The sequence below is a fragment of the Convolutriloba macropyga genome, chromosome 7 (genome assembly GCF_964194025.1).
Source record: "Convolutriloba macropyga chromosome 7, txConMacr16.3, whole genome shotgun sequence".
Taxonomy (NCBI): domain Eukaryota; kingdom Metazoa; phylum Xenacoelomorpha; order Acoela; family Convolutidae; genus Convolutriloba; species Convolutriloba macropyga.
The window spans coordinates 38,315,111-38,332,939 of NC_134474.1; the positions used below are offsets into that span (position 1 = coordinate 38,315,111).

General features: G+C 33.9%; 1 protein-coding gene across 1 annotated transcript in view; it reads left to right on the plus strand.

Moving 5' to 3' along the window:
• LOC142342263 (putative glycine betaine transporter) overlaps positions 1-17,829 on the plus strand; it is a 33,338-nt gene that overhangs the window by 12,413 nt on the left and 3,096 nt on the right. Inside the window, exons 3-7 of the mRNA XM_075393541.1 lie at positions 1,992-2,256; positions 8,080-8,195; positions 9,832-9,981; positions 13,527-13,732; positions 16,940-17,094. Coding sequence (XP_075249656.1) covers positions 1,992-2,256; positions 8,080-8,195; positions 9,832-9,981; positions 13,527-13,732; positions 16,940-17,094 — 892 coding nt within the window. The remainder of the gene's footprint in view (positions 1-1,991; positions 2,257-8,079; positions 8,196-9,831; positions 9,982-13,526; positions 13,733-16,939; positions 17,095-17,829) is intronic.

Here is a 17,829-nt window from a genome sequence, read left to right on the forward strand (position 1 = left end):
TTTTCAATTCATTTTTTGCCATTTCGGGGACATTTGGCTTTAAAAGAAGTTATATTGTATTCCATCTAGTGTGTTTCAGTTGAAATCTTAAGGCTGCTCTAATTTTTTTTAAAAATTTTGTTAAAAAAACAGATTTTCGTTGAACTTCTTCTCTTTTATAGCTTCTTTTAGTTAACCAATTTATAGATCACTTTCAGTAAAGATTAGTCTTATTATGTTTCCGGTGACCTATATGTTATGTATAATTGCGGCTTTGTGTTTTATGGAATGGTTTTTTGGCTTTGATACAACAAGTTGTTTTGGAGCTTTTTCTTTGATTTTTAGATCTCTGCATAGTTTTGTGTTTAAAATTTTTACGGGATACAACATCCCGTCATTTTTGTTGCAAGAAATTTCAATGGAAAATTGCGTACATTTGTATGAACAGATTTTGGATTTAATGGCTTCGACACAGTTTTTTCGCAAAATTGATTGAAGTTTTTACTTTTGTCGGTATTTTCCGTTCTTTTTTGTAGACTTATGGCATATTCTGTCTAGTTTCAAATCAAAATTCTTCTTTTGGGGGTTTAGAGAGAACCATTTTTTTATTTCAGTCCACTGCTAGTGCTTGTCACAACCCATAACTTCTAAAATTGCTATTCAGCTTTTTTTATCTACTTGTTACCTTGTTTTATTAGCGAAAAGTAACCTCTAACAATACTTGTGAAGAAAAAAAGCAAACTTTTATATGTCTATTATTTTTATTGAAAAAATTAAAATTCAAATGAAAAAATCAAATTGAAAAAATTAAGTTTTTCATTTTTTCTGTAATTGCCGTTCTTTTTGTAGACTTATGACGTATTTTGAATACTAGCAATTGAACATATCTAACGTTTTCAGTGAATAGATTATGCTCTACGCTACTTCGAAGTCGTTTTCTTGAAAAATTTAAATAAAGTCTTTATCTTTGTTGCTGTAATTGTCGTTTTTGTAGTCGATTACTAAATAAGGATAATTAAAGACCTCAATGACTTCCTTTTGTTAAGCAACTCAATGAGTTCCGTCAATGGCTGATGGTTTTCGTGACTTTAAAAACACTTCTTCTCAAAAAAAATTGAAGCCTTTTTTTCGAACTTGGCTACTTTCTTGTAATTGTTACCTAGTGTCAATCAAGCGCAGATTCTATATCTTGTTTTAGAAATAGAAATTCCTCAGTTAGTTTTACCGGTTGCTTTTTGGATATTTGTCTTTTTAATGGCAGGTCCCGTAGGCCCTCTAATAGGTACATTATTGTGATTATTTAGTGATTTGAATTTAAAGCATTTTTTTCGTAAACCAGTTATTTTTTTTAACAATATGTGCATTTTTAATTTTTGTCCATCTGTTCCTCATTTGGTAGATAATTAAGCTAAAAATGTGGATGAGCGACCTCACCGAGCCTCCTTGTTATATATATATATATATATATATATATATATATATATATATATATATATATATATATATACATATATATATATATATATATATATATATATATATATACCCAAAAAAAACAAACAAAAGTGGACTAACTTAGTGCAGAACACTATAAACAACTTTAATATATAATTATATATTATGTCAACTCTATGTCCAGCTTATTGTTTAGTCAGTTTTTTTAAAATTGTAGCTGAGAACATGGCCTGCTATGTCTTAGATATGTTTTGGTCATTGCTAAATTTTTAAGCTAGCAGTGCCAAAGAACAACCAGGAACCATCAAACAGAAAATAAACATTGGTTCCTTTTTTTACGACAATGCACATCGACATAGCACCAATTACTAGTAACAGTGCCCATATATGTTCACAATTACTAAACCTCCAAAGCAAAATTTGATTACTTGACTGGCACAAAAACCGTGATGTTTAACCCAAGAGAAATATCAAAAACTGTACCGATACAACTTCGTATTCAGCCGAGCATCTGGATCCGCTTTTTTAGCGTAAAAACAGTTTTTTTTTTGTTTCAGGATCTGTGGGTGCTCTTCATGGTAGTGCTGTACTTCAGCAAGTACGGTGCCTTGAAATTAGGCAAAGATGATGACGAGCCGGAGTTCCCAGCCCTGACGTGGTTCTCGATGATGTTCTCGTGTGGAGTGGGGGTGGGTTTGTTCTACTATGGAGTGGCAGAGCCAGTCTACCACTATACTCAGCCCAACAGGTACACAGCTGACCCCTACAGACCAGACAACCTCATCGCACAGGACGCCATCAACCTCACTTATTTGCACTGGGGTAAGTTTTGCGTTCAGTAGGTGGACGTAGGCTCAGATCGGAGCGTTTCCCAGGAGGAGGTCCACGGCCAACGAAACGTTTAGGCCAGAGGCCATAGTCTGAACAAAGGTTTGCTCGAACCATGTCGTCTAGCTTATACCCGTGTTCGGTCTGGCGCATACCAATTTTTTGGTGTCGCTCAAAAGAATATTAAAGTCTTGCTACCCCTGTCTAGAAGAGATATACAGAGATTTGGCTCTAACCGGAGCTGAAACAAGCTGATACACGCCAAGAAGTCTGATCCGAAGACAGAAGACGGCAGAAGACGCTGACAAATCCTCAGAAAAAAGGCAATTTTTTTAAGCTGACTTTTGGGCCCAAAAATTGATATTTATAAATTTTGAATGCATTAAGCTGATTGGTCTGGCTTGAATCGATCTGTGAAAGAATTTATAAAATTTTATATTGTAGCAAAAATATTTGAAAAAGCCATCTATTGCTGAAAAATTAGGTTTACGTCGGTTTTCTGATGTCATCTATGTTTTAATAAGAAAACTTGTCTAATTAATTTTGATAAGAATAAAAACTAAAAATGCACAAATCCTGATACGATCTTGTCAAGATCTTACGAAAGTGTTCCACGAGGGTGCCAAGGTGTTAGCCTAGCAAGATTTTAGCTCGCTATTGCAAGTTTTGCACGACATAACAAGGTGCTTCAAGTTTCATTTTACAAGGTAGGTATAAAACTCAGGTCTGAAGGATATCTCTAACAAGAGCAATTGAGCTGACTGCATTTTCAATTTATCCAAATTATCAGTTTTTAGGGTCATTGACCCTGCTCAATCTGATTATATAATGCGACCAACAACCAAATATTTTGAATATTATCAAGACTGATGAGAGGCCGTATAGGTTTGTAGCAATTAAATTTGATGAATATCAACTCTATTAGATAAGAGTCAACACTTAAGATAGTTTGAATATGATTATTATTTGGTTGATTGATTCGAGCTTAAAACACGTTTTTAAAATAATAGAGGTCATTGTTCCGATCCCTCTTGAGGGGGAGGAACTATATACTCAACTGGGTTTTTTTTGTTCAGTCAATTTTCGCCGATCGATTTATTCATCGTAGAGAGTTGAGACTGGTATCACTAGAAAGCTCGTCCAGCGTAGAATATGGAATTAAAAAGATTTTTTCAATTTTTAATTTCTACAGTTATCGAGGTTTAAACTTCTGGGAAAAGTAGAGTGAATTCACGTTGTTTTTATTCACATTTTCCGAAATTTTTGCCTAAATTTTCGTCAATTTTACTAAAATTTGTTGAAATTTTTAAGAATAGTGTCATTGATTTTATTTTTAAAGACAAGCAAGCCTTGTTGATTATTCTGATTTAATTTTTTTGGTCAAAAACTCGAAATTCAGCCTTTTTCATCAAAAACAGCACGAAATAAGCTACTTTAGTCCACTTTGATTAAATTTGTCGGCACTACACCCCCAAACAACACTAATACAATCTTTGTAGACTTGGAGGGAGGCTATTCCTACTTCAACTTCCGCTGACAGTGCTCTATAATAAAAACTTTGTCGTTTTTTGTCGCTTTACTCGTTTATTATCAAAAATGCAGAATTTTTTTTTGAGTTTTCAACCAACAAATTATCTATATCTACAGTATTCGAAAAATCAATAGTTCCTAACAAACAATAAGCATTAGCAGGGCTAGTTTTAAGCCCATCGTGGACTGTTACAATCCAAAAAGAATTCGTATTGCAATCAGTCGGTTTTTTTTTTTTGAAAAAAATATCTATAGAACAGAACATATCAAATGAAAGCTCGAGAGTGACATGTCCAGTTGGCTTCCTAAGCAGCTCCAAGCTAATGCTTTTAGTTTTTTTACTTGAAAGTTTATGATCGTTTCGACTTTTAAAAAAATTTCGACTTTTTTAAATTGATTTTTAAATAAATAAAGGCTTAATGAACTTTTCCTCCATTTTTTCTTAATTTGTTCAACTTGCAGCTTAGTGTCAGAAAAGAAAGAATGATTCTTCATTCTACTGATTTGAAATTTAGTCTCGATTGCGTTTTTAAGCCTGAAGTTATTGCTTTCTGGCTCTGATACTACTAGATTTCAGACTTTTTTGTTTTTAGAAATTTGCCAGTTTTCTAGTCACATTATCACATTACTGACAGTTCACATGTCACATTATTAGCGATCAAAATCAAACACAATTGAACATTTTAAAATCCTTAAAGACATAGATTAGCGTTTTAACGGCCTCGACAATTTTTTCTTCAAGAAATTAATTGAATTTTTTAATTTTGTCTTTAACTGCCATTTTTACTTTGTCAATTCAGTTGTATGAAATTTCCTGTATAGTTATAGGCTTTACTGGCTTTTCATGGAAAAATAGTTGAGCCGATATTCTGATAATAGTAGATAGCTGATGGCTTTCATGACTTTGAAAACAATCGTTTTCCAAAACTAAAAAAAAACTTTTTAATTTCGCAAGTTTGTTCTTCTTATTTTTCTTTTTGGTACCTAATGTCGTTAATTACAGGTCAAATATGACATTATGGTTGTCAAAGGAAGGTGTCAAAAGGAATTGAGTCCCATAATCTTTTTTCGAAGAATGCGTTATGAGCTTACTGTCTTCGACACCGGTTTTTTTCACAAAAAAAATTAAATTAATTTGATTTTTGTCATGTTTGACGTTCTCTTTGTAGACGCAAGAAATATTCTGGATAATTGCAGGTCTCCAAAAATTCTTTCGGACGAATAAATCAGTATATATATATATATATATATATATATATATATATTTCATTTTGTAATTAATGTTTTTCATGACTTTGGATATAATTTTGTTTCGAAAAAAAAATCAAAATTATTACATATTTTTGCCCTTTTCTCTTTTTTGTCTATTTTTACTTAGTCTCACTAATAAATGGCTTTAAACTACTTTATTGGTGTTTGAAGAAGGCGCAAACGAATATATTTTGAGGGCCGAAATATGGCTTGACGGTTTTGGCAGCGTTTTCTGGCAAGTTTTAGTTGAATTTTTGTTTGTTGTCTTTTGTTGTTCTTTTTAGCCGCTTACAGAAATGAATAAGCACAGGTCCTAATGCCTTTCTATAGAAGCTTTAGTAATCTTAAATTTCTGTGATATTTTACTTGATGTCTAATGGTTTTAATTACTTTGAAGTTAATTGTTTTAAAAAAAAGCAAATTTTTTAACTTTACTGTTTTTGTTCTTTTTTGTCTAATTGTTACCAAACCTTTTTATGGACTGGTCCATATCGTTTCTGGTGATTTATAAATTATTTTGTTTAGTTTTAGGTTCATCTCACGGTATGTTGACTTTAATATTAAATTTTGTTTTTCAAAACGGACAAAAAGTTTTTGATGTGATTAATGTTTATTGTTGTTGCTGTTGTTTGATTTTGCTGTTCGTCTTGACTCGCTTTCTTAATATTGGCATATCACAGCAATTTAATGCTTCAATTTTTACTCCACTGAGTTATTTGCTTTGGACGCTATCTTATCGTTCATACACATTTTTTTTAAAACACTTGGGCTTTTATGGTTTTTTTTGGTATTCCCTAATTTTTGGGTTCTCTATCTGTTCCTTATTTGGTAGACAATTATGCCAAAATTGTGAATGGGCGGGGTTGGAACCTTATGTGCCATCGCACATTGCTGAGCCGCCTTGTTTTTTTTATAGTATCAACATAACGTTCCGCTTGTTGCAATGGGTTAACTCTGATTTACTTTGTTTTTAACAATCGGAACGGGGCAAAGTTCAGCCAACACGTCCTGCGTCTAGCATTGAGACCCCCTTTCTTGTGAAAAAAAAATCAATACCCGCTTGAACGTCAGAATTGCTACTTTGCATATTTAATTATTTTTAGTCGGTGAGATTTTAAAATTTAGATAACAAAGAGTTTTTGAGATCAAAGTTAAGCAACTGTGTTTATTTTATGTTTTGCCTAAAAGCACCTTTACAAATCTTAAACGTTCGGGTAGTTTTACCTTAGCTGAACTTTTCTTAACTTTACTCAACTTTCCCCCAAATATATAAGGGGGCACCACCTGAACTTTTACCTGAACTCTTAACTGAACTTTTACCTGAACATATCTAAAATTTACCTGAAAAACACACCTGGACAATTAAAGTAGAGATACCTAAGCTTAACTGCAAAACTTGCAAAATTTTCCTCTAAATGTATAGTATAAAACCTCACAAATTATCTGAATATAACTTCAAAAAGCTTCAGTTTTTAACCGAACTTCAGTTTTTACCCGAACATCTAAGGTGTTTTTAAGGTGAGTTAAAGTTTTTCCAGGCAAAAGTTCAGGTGGTGCCCCCTTATTTTTTTGAAAATTTCAGGTAAAAACTAATGAATTTGATGTACATTTAGCGCGCGTTAAGGATTTTTTAACGTGACTTTGGAATCTTTAGCATCAGATTTCTGTTTCCTGCAGACAAACTTTTTTTAGCAAGCATCAACATTTTGTTTGTTAGTTTCAATAAAGATTCGCAATTTTAGGCTGCAGATTGTTACAAAAAATTTAAGGTAATTTAAGGTAATTTTAGTTTAACAAGTTTAAGCAAAATTTTGACCTTAACTCAAGTTAAGGTAAAGTTACGGTAATTGTTACCTTCACTTTTTCTTAACAACAGTTTAACCGAACTCCGTTAAGGTAAATTTACCTCAATTTTATTTAGTGTGAACATACTCCAGTTAATTCTGGAACACATGCAGAAATTAAATTTGTTTAAAAAATCATGAACACTATTTTCATTGCTGGAGGAGGTCATTGCTTTGAAATTCATGACTCAAAAGTTCGGCTTCAATTTACTTTTGTCAGCAACTAACAAACTTTTTAACAAATTTGCTTGCGCGCAAAGTGATCAGAAAATGGAATGACAGCTTTCCCTCATCTCAGCATTTAACCCGATCATTTAATTCAAGAGAATGACTTTAAAGATCGTGACTTCTTCCCACAAAACTCATTTTCCTGAAGTTACAGTGTAAAAAAAATTCAGGCGTGAATTGAAGTCTTTGTTAGCTGTATCTAGTGCGAAAAACTCAAGGAAATTTTAGAAGTTTATTCGGTCTGAGTCTTCTGAAAGTAACTCCGCTGAAATTTCAAAAAGTTCAGCTCCTTTCTTTCGCTCCGAGGCTCGAACCCCGATCACTGTGTCTCATCTATCAAATAATCCACTGCGCTATTGAGAACTGAAATGCTTTTCATTTAATTTGAATTTATAATAATAGAACGTTTGATATGAAAACCGCTGAAATTATGTAAGAAATGCGCTGAAAAATGTGCTGAAACTTATGTAGGAAATGTGCTGAAAGTACGCTTAAACTTTGTAAGAGTTGCGCTGAAAAGGAGCTGAAAGTTATGTAAGAAATGTGCTGAAAAAGCACTGAAATTATGTAAGAAATGCACTGAAGGTGCGCTGAAATTTTAAAGTTTCAGCGCCATCTCGAAATTTCAGCGCATTACAGGGCATTCAGTGCATGTCTTACATAATTTCAGCGCATTCAGCGCATTTCTTACAAAAAGATGTGCTGAAACGGCGCTGACATCTCGACCCGGGTTTCTGAGCCCCGAAGACTTGCACATGGCTTGTCATGTGTTGGCCACGAATTGTTTCAAGACCTGTCAAGTCTTGGCCAAGACTCGCTCAAGATTTCTCAGGTCCTGTCCAAGACTTGCTCAAGATTTGTCAAGCTTTGCAAGCTTTGTCAAGCTTCAAGTTTGCAGCTCTAAAAATATATTTATTAGTCTAAGGAAGAACTCATGTATGCCACAGCCATGATATAATTTCAGGTGTGCACGGATGGGTGGTGTACTCACTGGTGGGGTGTTTGATGGGTTTCATGGTCTACAGACACGGACTTCCAATGAAAATGTCCTCTTGCTTTTACCCAATAATGGGCAAAAAGGTATCCGCATCTCCACTTGGGGGGGGGGGGGATTACGTGGCAAGCGTCCAATTTCAGTTTATTTTTTGTTGATGTGATAACAGTGACATTACCCCGTCATTACTAACTTTTACTTTGCAGCACTTCAATAAGAACAATTAACTCAATTAAGTCACAATTAAGCCACGATGAAAAATGGTTACGTTAATCGTGGACATTGGTAACGGAAAAAACATGAATTTCGTCACTCATATTCATGGATAAACGTAACACATGTCCACGATTTTTCAGGTAGACTAAAACCTCATTGCTTCAGATTGATTAGTAATTTTTTGAAATTCATTTTAGCGACTTAATTAATCTTATGAACCCTGATATGTGTAGTCGTAAACGGCAAATTTTCTTCTTAGCCACAATTGACATCCGAAGGAACATTTATGTATTTAATCTCCAATTATGGATAATTGCAATTGCTAATTCCCTTTTTAATCAACAATTGGTATTGCGAGGAAAATTTCTGATATTAATTATCAATTACGAATAGCTGCAACTCCTTATTGTCGGAATGCAATTTTCGGTTGCGCCAGCTTTGTTCGCTGGCTTCATTTGGCGTTGTAAAGATAGGAGTGGCATCAATTTTATTCAAACTGAATATTATTTTGTTATTTTGAATATTATTTTCAAACTGTTGGTTATTTTTTTCAATATCGCTCTTAAGGAGAAGTTGTGGGCCTTATATTTTTGTAAACCTTAGGCTCATATTTAGAGGCTGTTTCTGCAAAAAATTAAGCTGTATTAATTCAAAACATTGACAAATAGTCCCTACTTTTTGTACTCAAAAAAGTTTTAAAGTATTTTTCCATCATTTTAACAATAAAAAAATAATTTAATTCTGCAATTTTTGGCTAATTTTTATAAAATTTCGTCCTAGAGAAGTACCCTTGTATCCTGTGGCCGAAGTTATGGTAAACAAAACGGACAAAAGAGTTTTCTCTTCTAATTTACTCAGTTTATTTGGAAGTTTCATTTTTAAACACTAAATCAAATCATTTTGAAAGTTAAGAGCTTCTGATATGTTGGATGATATCTCAGAAAAATCTCGCTCTCAATTATGGTATTTTTTGTTTCGTGAAAGTTGTTATATTTTTTGTTTTTCGTTTTTTATTAGGTTTTTATACTACAAAGTTGTCTGATTTGCTGCAGATGGAGAAGAGATAACAATTCTATTCCAAAATTTCAATATTTTTGCTGTTATAGCAGTTCTGTTGTTTTTGATGCAGAGCTTTTAATATTTTAAAGTGTATTTGAAAAAAATCAGCGTTGAGAAACAGCTCAGTCGGACAATTCTTTTCATGAAAAGGAGATAAATATCTTTGTTTTTGAAATTTACTTGTAAAAGTTGCTGTTTCTTGCTTGTTGGTTTCGTGCATTGAGCGAGTTCCTTAAAGTATTACGTAATAATAAAAATCCTCTGCGATTTCACCTACTGTTATCCTTTTGCACATGGATTACCAAGCAATTGTCCGTCTCAGAGTTATTAATCTGACTGGTTTAAAAAAGTGGTCATTTCTTTATTCATTCCGGTCATAAGAGATATCTTTAGAGATAAATTTTTGAACTCCGCGATCTATAAATTTAAGAATTTGTGGCTTTTTAGTGCTTTGGCTGGCTCGGAGATGTTATCGACATGCTCTCAATTGTGACAACTCTTTTTGGAGTGTGTACCAGTCTGGGATTGGGAGTTATCCAGATCAACTCTGGACTTCACATCCTCAATGAGGATATACCTGAACAGGACTGGGTCAGAGTAAGTCAAACTGCGAAGTATGTTTTACAACTCGACCAATTGACATGGACTTGGTTTATGTAAAATTTAAGAAAACTGTACGCAATACGGAGAAATTTACGCCTTGTACAGCTCCTATAGTACGGAGCCCAAAACGTAAAATTACTAAAGAATGTGCAATAACAAAGTTATGCAAGCATATGTGCTAGCTGCCAGTCGAAATCTTTGCTCAAGATTACTGATTAAGTTACCCATTCGGACCACTTTTGTTCATGAAAGTACTCTGGCAGACCGAAATCACCTATGATCCTGATTTTCCTCGTTCAAATTTCGGTGCATGCATGCGCTCGTTAAAAAGTCCGCAAGAAAAGATCCATCCAGATCAAGATGGGATGTAATTCTGACCATTAGCTCGTTCGCGTTTAAAAAAAGACCCGCGTAGAACAAAAGGCGTTATGATCCCGACTCGAGCTCGATCAATTTTATGAAACGACCAAACCTACAGATTTGCTTTTTCTTCAGACTTTAAAATTTCAACAGGAGTTTTAACTCCTTCCAATGACATGAAAGTTTTCATGACCGACAACAGTAAATAAAAATGCTAATCTCTAACATGAAGATGCATGAAGAAAAAAATCAGAGAAGTCTGCTATAAAATTAAAAAAATTAATTATGTTTGCACCTCATTATTCAGTATGAAAACAGGAAAAGCAAAAAATTAAAGATTTTTTGAAGGAGCAAAAGAAAAAATTATTTTAAAAACTGGTTCTAAAAGAAAAAAATATCTAACAAATGAAGCTAAAATCTACAAATTTATTCACGTCATCAGTACAAAAACTCGATCTGTAATCAAAGCCTCTCAGTTTAGCTATTTCTTATTCCGATTTTTACTATGTTTGATGACATTTTGGGCTCAATTTTGTTTAGAAGACAATGACTTATATTAGTTGCTTAATTATCAGGTACACTATAACCCAGCCCAAAAATGACATATTTTCTAGATATCATTAATTTGATCTACTATTCCGACGAATGATGATATGTTGCTGGTATTTATTGGATGTCCTAACTTCATCAACAAGAAAAACGCAATATATGTATACATACAAAGATATTAGTCAAAATCAAGTAAAAAGAAATGATGGTTGCTTCCACTGGGAACGATTACTGTACGATATGCGGCAAAATGCTCCATTTGATGAAACTAAAAATTCGTGGAAATTTTTATCAAAAGAGGATTTAAAAACCGTTAATTCTTACTTTTAAATCTTTAGAAAATCTCGAGAAAAAAAGTGATTTCTGTTGTGCAATTATTGTCCCAACCACAAATTTGACCTATGAAACAAGATGGAAAAAGATTTAAACCACAAACAGCATAAAAATATGCACTACAGTTTAGAAACAGCTTTTGAGGATTTTAATATAACTGATGAAATGTAAATAATCAATCAAATTTGAAAATTGGTGTTGCGGCTGCTCGAATTTCTCTGCAGAACCGATATATTGCAGCCTGGTTCTCAAGCTTTACGCCGACCTGATTCTTTGCTGAATCCAATTGTCTGATGATCTCGCAGAAAAAATTAGTCGCTTGGACGTATTAAAGCACTGTGACTTGATTTCGTTGATTGAAGTTAAGAAAATCCTCAGTGATAATCTATATTCGATCTCGAGCTGAAGTTTGTAAGGTTTCAGCCAGTAGCTAGTATTGTTGCTAACTTCTTGTCAAGCGAGCTCAACTAACTTAGACCTGCAAGATCTTGAGATCTAGCAAAACTTAACAAAGACACTAAAGTTGTTAAACAATCAAATTTTAGTCTAATCTGAGAGTTAACTACTGTTGGTAACAGTTTTTAATGGTTCTGAATACAATGTAGTTTCACTATTCAAACAATTCGGTTAAAGTAAATCATCAAATATTTATCATTTATAACACCATTGCGACTTGTTTCTGATTGGTTAATCAAGAAAGTGTTTTAGGTCATTGTTTACATAGTAAATGTCAAATTACTGCAATATTTACTCTGACTGAAATAGGCACGGATGGTTATTACTTAGCTCCAAATACCTCATTTGTATGGTATTTTAAGGAACAGCTAAAGTATCATAAGTAAACATTATAGAAAATTAAACGATAAATGACAAAATATCAAAAAATGCCTATTTTTCACCATATAAGTGCTAATAGCCACACTAGTGGGTCTTATGCAATAACATTTGTTGGGCCCATGTGTAGCTTAGAGGTTCCTAACATCGGGTTGCTCAGGTTTTCCCTTCCAAAATGGGGGGGGGTGTACAAAATTTCGGTCCCAACTTGTAAAAAATTTTCAGTTTTGACCATTTTTGGGTTTCGCCAAATTCTATTTTTTTTTCAATTTCAAAGTTTATTTCTTGCTTTCTGATGGTTTTTGTAGCTGATTTGAAGTGGCGCCAACAATTGGTGTGTTCAAAAAGAAAACGCTTCAATTTTTTATCAATGTTTCTATTCAACTGCAGTATTAGCCATAATAAATGCTGACAAAAATATCATAAGCGAAATTCTTAAATTCAGCGTGCTTATTTTTTTCACAATTTTTTTTCGACTTATACGTTTTGTAAAATGAAATGAGATAATTATCAAGCATCTAAACTTCAACCAAAATGAATTCGATTAATCAGTCGGAATCTTAACGGATAATCACTCTTCTTTCAGATTCTTGGAGGGTCATTACGAGCATCTACCAGTACCGAACTAAAATAATTTCCAGGGAATATGGCTGGCGCTTTTGGTCGTCGACTTTCGTTAAATGCGGAAAAGGCTTAAAAAATTTTAAAATGGTTTCCACAAAGCAATTAAAGGCCTTAAAATGAAAAATAGGATCAAATAAATCCGAAAAGTACTTGTTCCGGCTTTAAGGCCATTTCACAAAATTTTAATATCTTTTATCATAAAATTGCGGTGATATATATTTTGCGTCAAACATATTTTGCGCTGAAAAGCAGTTTCCACTTTTCAACACTGACAAGAAAAAACAATGACATGAGGAACAGCCTTTTCGTCCACAACGTTTGAAAGCATGTTTCACAGAAACAACGTATTAACATAGGAAAATTGAAATCTGGTAATGAAAACGAGTAATTTTTCTTGGCAATTTGGTACCGATAGATTGCTCGTAGTGGTACCTTGAAAGTTCTGACAAATCAGTTGGTTTTAAATTATGTAACAAGTTAACAATTGGGAACTGTAGGATTTTTCTGTAACTTACTCTGAAATAGTTAAACTTAACAAGCAGAAATTAATCTGCAGAAACAATTCAGACTTCGTTCGACAAAGTTCTAACAAGCACGATGAAGGTTGTCTGATCATTGATTGCTACGTGCCAGAACCTATATTTTACTCGAGTTTCTGAGAGATCTTTTAAAAGCAAAATATCAAATCCAAAATCCATATCGATAAATATGAGATTTCATTTGTTGTATCCCGACAACTTCTATCATAAAGTAATGCGTGGAAGACAAAATAAGTCAAATTGCTCGCTTGTGTGTATGTATATGTGTCATTAGTTTATGTAATATATTATTTTCTACAGGTTGTAATAGTGTGGGGCATCACAGCTGTTGCAACGGTTTCCACCATGTCCGGAATCGACATTGGGATCAGACGTCTAAGTGAGGTCACCTTCACACTTGCAGTGGTGCTCATGGTATTTGTTGCCCTCCTGCAGAAGCCAATGTACCTTCTGAATGTCTATGTACAGTCCACTGGTTATTACCTGCAGTATATCCTGCAACTGGGGTGAGCTCACGAAACAATATAAGAAACATAAGCTTTCTCTTTTCATGGGAAAAATTATATTTGGGTACAAATAGACGTTCAAAAAGACGCTGATCAATTTGCTACTGATGTAAATTCCGTCTGATTAGGAATTGTCAGCTCCCGTAGTCAATTTGTTGCGGCAATATTTAAAGATTTAGAGACACTTTTGTGAGAGAAACATTGATTTTTTGGCAATAAGTTTAATAAAAATTGCCATCGGGCTTTTGAACACCCGGACTGAGTTCCCATTTATTTTCAGCGCTGAATCATGGTAACTTTTATTCTGTATTTTACTCTGTCAAGTACCGAAAACCAAAAAATGGAATGATCAGAGTAAAAAATCAGGACCACTCAAGTTATTCTGAGTTTGCTCTGAACCGCATGCCAAAATCATACTGAGCAACAACTGCTCAGGAAAAATATCAGCCTGAGAAAAAGAATTCTCAGAAAAAAAGTTCAACAGGTAAATATTGAATTTACTATGAAAATAGCAAATGAAAAATAATATTCAGTACAATAAAAAATATTCAGTCCGATTGCAGTTCATCTTTTAGTCTCTCAGTTCACCTCAGATTATCAGTTCATCTATTCAGTCTGATCTCAAATGGGAAGAGAAGATCCTGTTGAGATTCACCCCCCCCCCCCCCCCCCCCTCCCCTGTTGGGCTGAAATCTCCAGAAATCCCCAGAAAAGAACCTTTGGGACCATATTTACAATATGGGGAGTTGTGGGGGGGGGGGGTGGCAGGGGGAGGGGGAGCACTAAAAATATATTTCTATTCTGTCAAGTACAAAATCATGATTTAAAAAGTTTTTCTGAATTTGTCCTGCTCATAAAAACCTATACCTGGGCTGCAAATGTACTGATTCAGAGCTGATTTTCTGAGTTAATATGGGCATGTAAAGATTCAGCGCTGAATTGTGCTGGGACTTGGGTTCGGGCAATAAAACACATTCAAAAATATCACATTACCATGACGAACTTTTCGTGCAGTTAAAACAAAATTGAGTTTGAAAAATTTAATTTGTGCAAAAAGGAGGTTAACTTTGCTAATAAAGATTTTTTTGGTTATGTCTTTGGTACACGATCTCGAAAAAATCTTTGGAGATGCCAGAGACAGCATTCTTTTTTCCTTTCCAGTATTTTTTGAGATTCTAAATAAGCATTCTTTTTTCTATAGCAGTATTTTTCTGTTACATATTCTACTGGTGGTACTGTTTGGTCATACTATTCCAGATAATAACTGCTCATGCTTATTTGTTTCTGTTCATACTAATTTGCAGGAGATTTTAGGATCTTTTGTTATGTTACTGTGATAAAGTTTAAGCAAGTTGGGCATTTCTAATCACTTCCAATTGTCTCTGGTTTTTGTGCTTTCATAAATATGATTCCTACAATTTCTAAAGGATTTTGCTTTTGTGTACGTAGAATTATCTTTTGCCAACAAAGCAGCATAGTTTGTTGTGGTAGTTTCAAAAAACATCGAAAAACTAAGAAATTTTATTTATTTAAGCGTCCTGAAGCGGCAGAAGAATTTACCTGATGAACTTGCCTAATGACGTCGTGCCGATAAAAATGCTTGAGAAAATTTTAACTATTTTTGGCACTCTCATTATCTTAGAGGACTTGTTCTCATCTCATTTTTTTAATCTGTCATCAACAGAATTTTATCTCTATTATCCACTAACCTCCCGTTTTTGAACATGATATTACCCGGTCGTATCTAATTCAAAAATTAGGTCCACCAGGATGGTACCCAAGGCTTTAGCATGTCATTATTGTGCTGATCTGAATTGTCTCTGTATATTTTGACGTTGATAAGACTTTAAATGTTAGCCCAACTTTGTATAATTTTAGTTCCAACTTATATTTAAAATTCAACTTATTGAATTCAATGCACCCATGATAGCGACTATAACATTTTTTAAGGTGCAAAATTCGGCAATATTTTGAAAATTTTTGAAAATTTTGACTCCATAACTTATTATGGTAGTTCCTCTCGCTTTCATTATTTTGTTAAAAAAATCACTATTTGCTAGGTAGTTGAAACGCTCAACTTGAATGCCCCGTAGATACCACTTTTCTAAACAAATTCTGTGCTTTTATTAAAGCTATCCTTAATTTTAAAAATTCAAAGAACATCGTTGTTGCAGTTACAAGTTTCTATGATTGGATTGGAAGTCAACCTTTATTCCACACTGTTTTGATATGTGTTCAAAGCATTTTAAAAGTGAATTTACTAAGAGAGAAACTATTCATAGAAAAAACGTGACTACCATTACGTTGTACATATTTTGCGTGTTTTCGTGCCTTAACAACAGACCAACATACGTAATAGACCAGATAAATTTAACCAGAGTAGACGGCGTTAAGGAAAAAAGAACGCATGACCTTCTGCAAAGTGTGAACACTGCATTGCGCAACATAAATTTTTGTGCAGTGTTATAAGTGCTTAGAGAAATTGCCATAAAATTTTAAAGAATTAGCATAAAATTTTTGGCATCCAATGATCAGCCATGCTAAGGATCCAAGCCTACGCAATCCAGGCTCTGATCAATTCATTTCGTTAGCACACGGATCTATAGATCAAAACCAACTTGATACGAGGTCATGTGGAGTGTAACCTCAACGTGTGTAGTGCAAGTTTGGTAAATCTGTCTGAAGTATCAAAAATATTGTTCAAAATTGATTGTGATCTCCACATTATGCAGCCTTTCCATGACATACTAGTTTACTCAATAACCATATAAACCTGTAATTTTACATTTAAAATATGAAAGTTTGATCAAATGTGCTTCGGAAACCTTTGTGTTTTCGTTAAGTCTACAAAAAGAGTTCTGCTTACGTGTCCTTTGAGAACTTTTGGTGAGTTCAGAAAACACTCTAGGCTCCAATGATATCTCAGCTCAGATGTTGCCAAAGCGAGGCACCTCTGGTCACCCATGCTAAGGATCCAGGGCTAAGCAACCTCTGATTGGTACATGATTGGAACTTAAATACCACTAATTAGGGGTCAGACTATACCCCCGTGTCTGCTTGTGGCAATTTGATGCGAAATATCATTTTGTCACGGTACTAAGCAACAAGAGGTCGCGTGGGATATAGCCTCAACCTGGGTAGTGCAAATAGAGTTATAGTTATTCAAAAATTGATGAACCTAGTGGTAATAATTTGTCTATTCACTAGTTTCCATTGTGATGCCTTTGAGATGCACTCAAACAGTACTCTGGGCAAGGAGAGAGCCAGAGCTGTGGACCATGGCACAGATGGGCCCAAAGACTGGATGGATAGCTGGACCGTATTCTACTGGGGTTGGTGGATTGCCTGGTGCCCCTTTGTAGGTTTGTACTGCTCTCTCAAATTTGTTTCCCAGTTTCGCCTTGCTTGCATTCCACTGTGTTGTAGAGTATAAATTCCGCACAGCCTGACAAAATGTCCAATATTACGAGAGCATGATCTGACTGTAATTTACAGTAAGAAAGTAAATGCAGCAATGAGGTCCAATAACACAAAGATAAATAACAGATAAAAACAGTTTCGAGATTAAGAAACAAAGAGATTAAGAAGAAAATAAATGCTTCTTTTTATTTTTTCATTACATTTTAGTCCCTAGAAAATTCTTTTGTAAAAAGAACTTATATAATTAACGAATTTGGTTGTATAGTCCGCATCAAATGATACAAAAACTAAAACAAATAGTTTTTTGCTTTGCACACCCACAAAAAAGAGGTTTTCTGGCACTTATGCAAGAATTGGTTCATTAAACTGAACTCTAAATATTCTCTTATTGAGATGAGGTCTGAAACACAATGAGCTTTCGGTATTGCTCATCAAGATTTTGAATAGATTTGTGTGCTATTGCTGACTATAAGAGTATTTTTATTTAATTAAGAGAGTAATGTTTGAGAGTAGTGGCAAATACGATTCGAAACACAATAAATTCTGATCTTTAAGTACATTAAAGCACGGAAACTGAAGAAAAAATAATAGACCCATAGGTTTTGCGCCATATTTTTGAAAATTCAGCTCATTTCAGCAAAAATCTTCAATAGTTTTTTGAAAATATAGAAATAGCG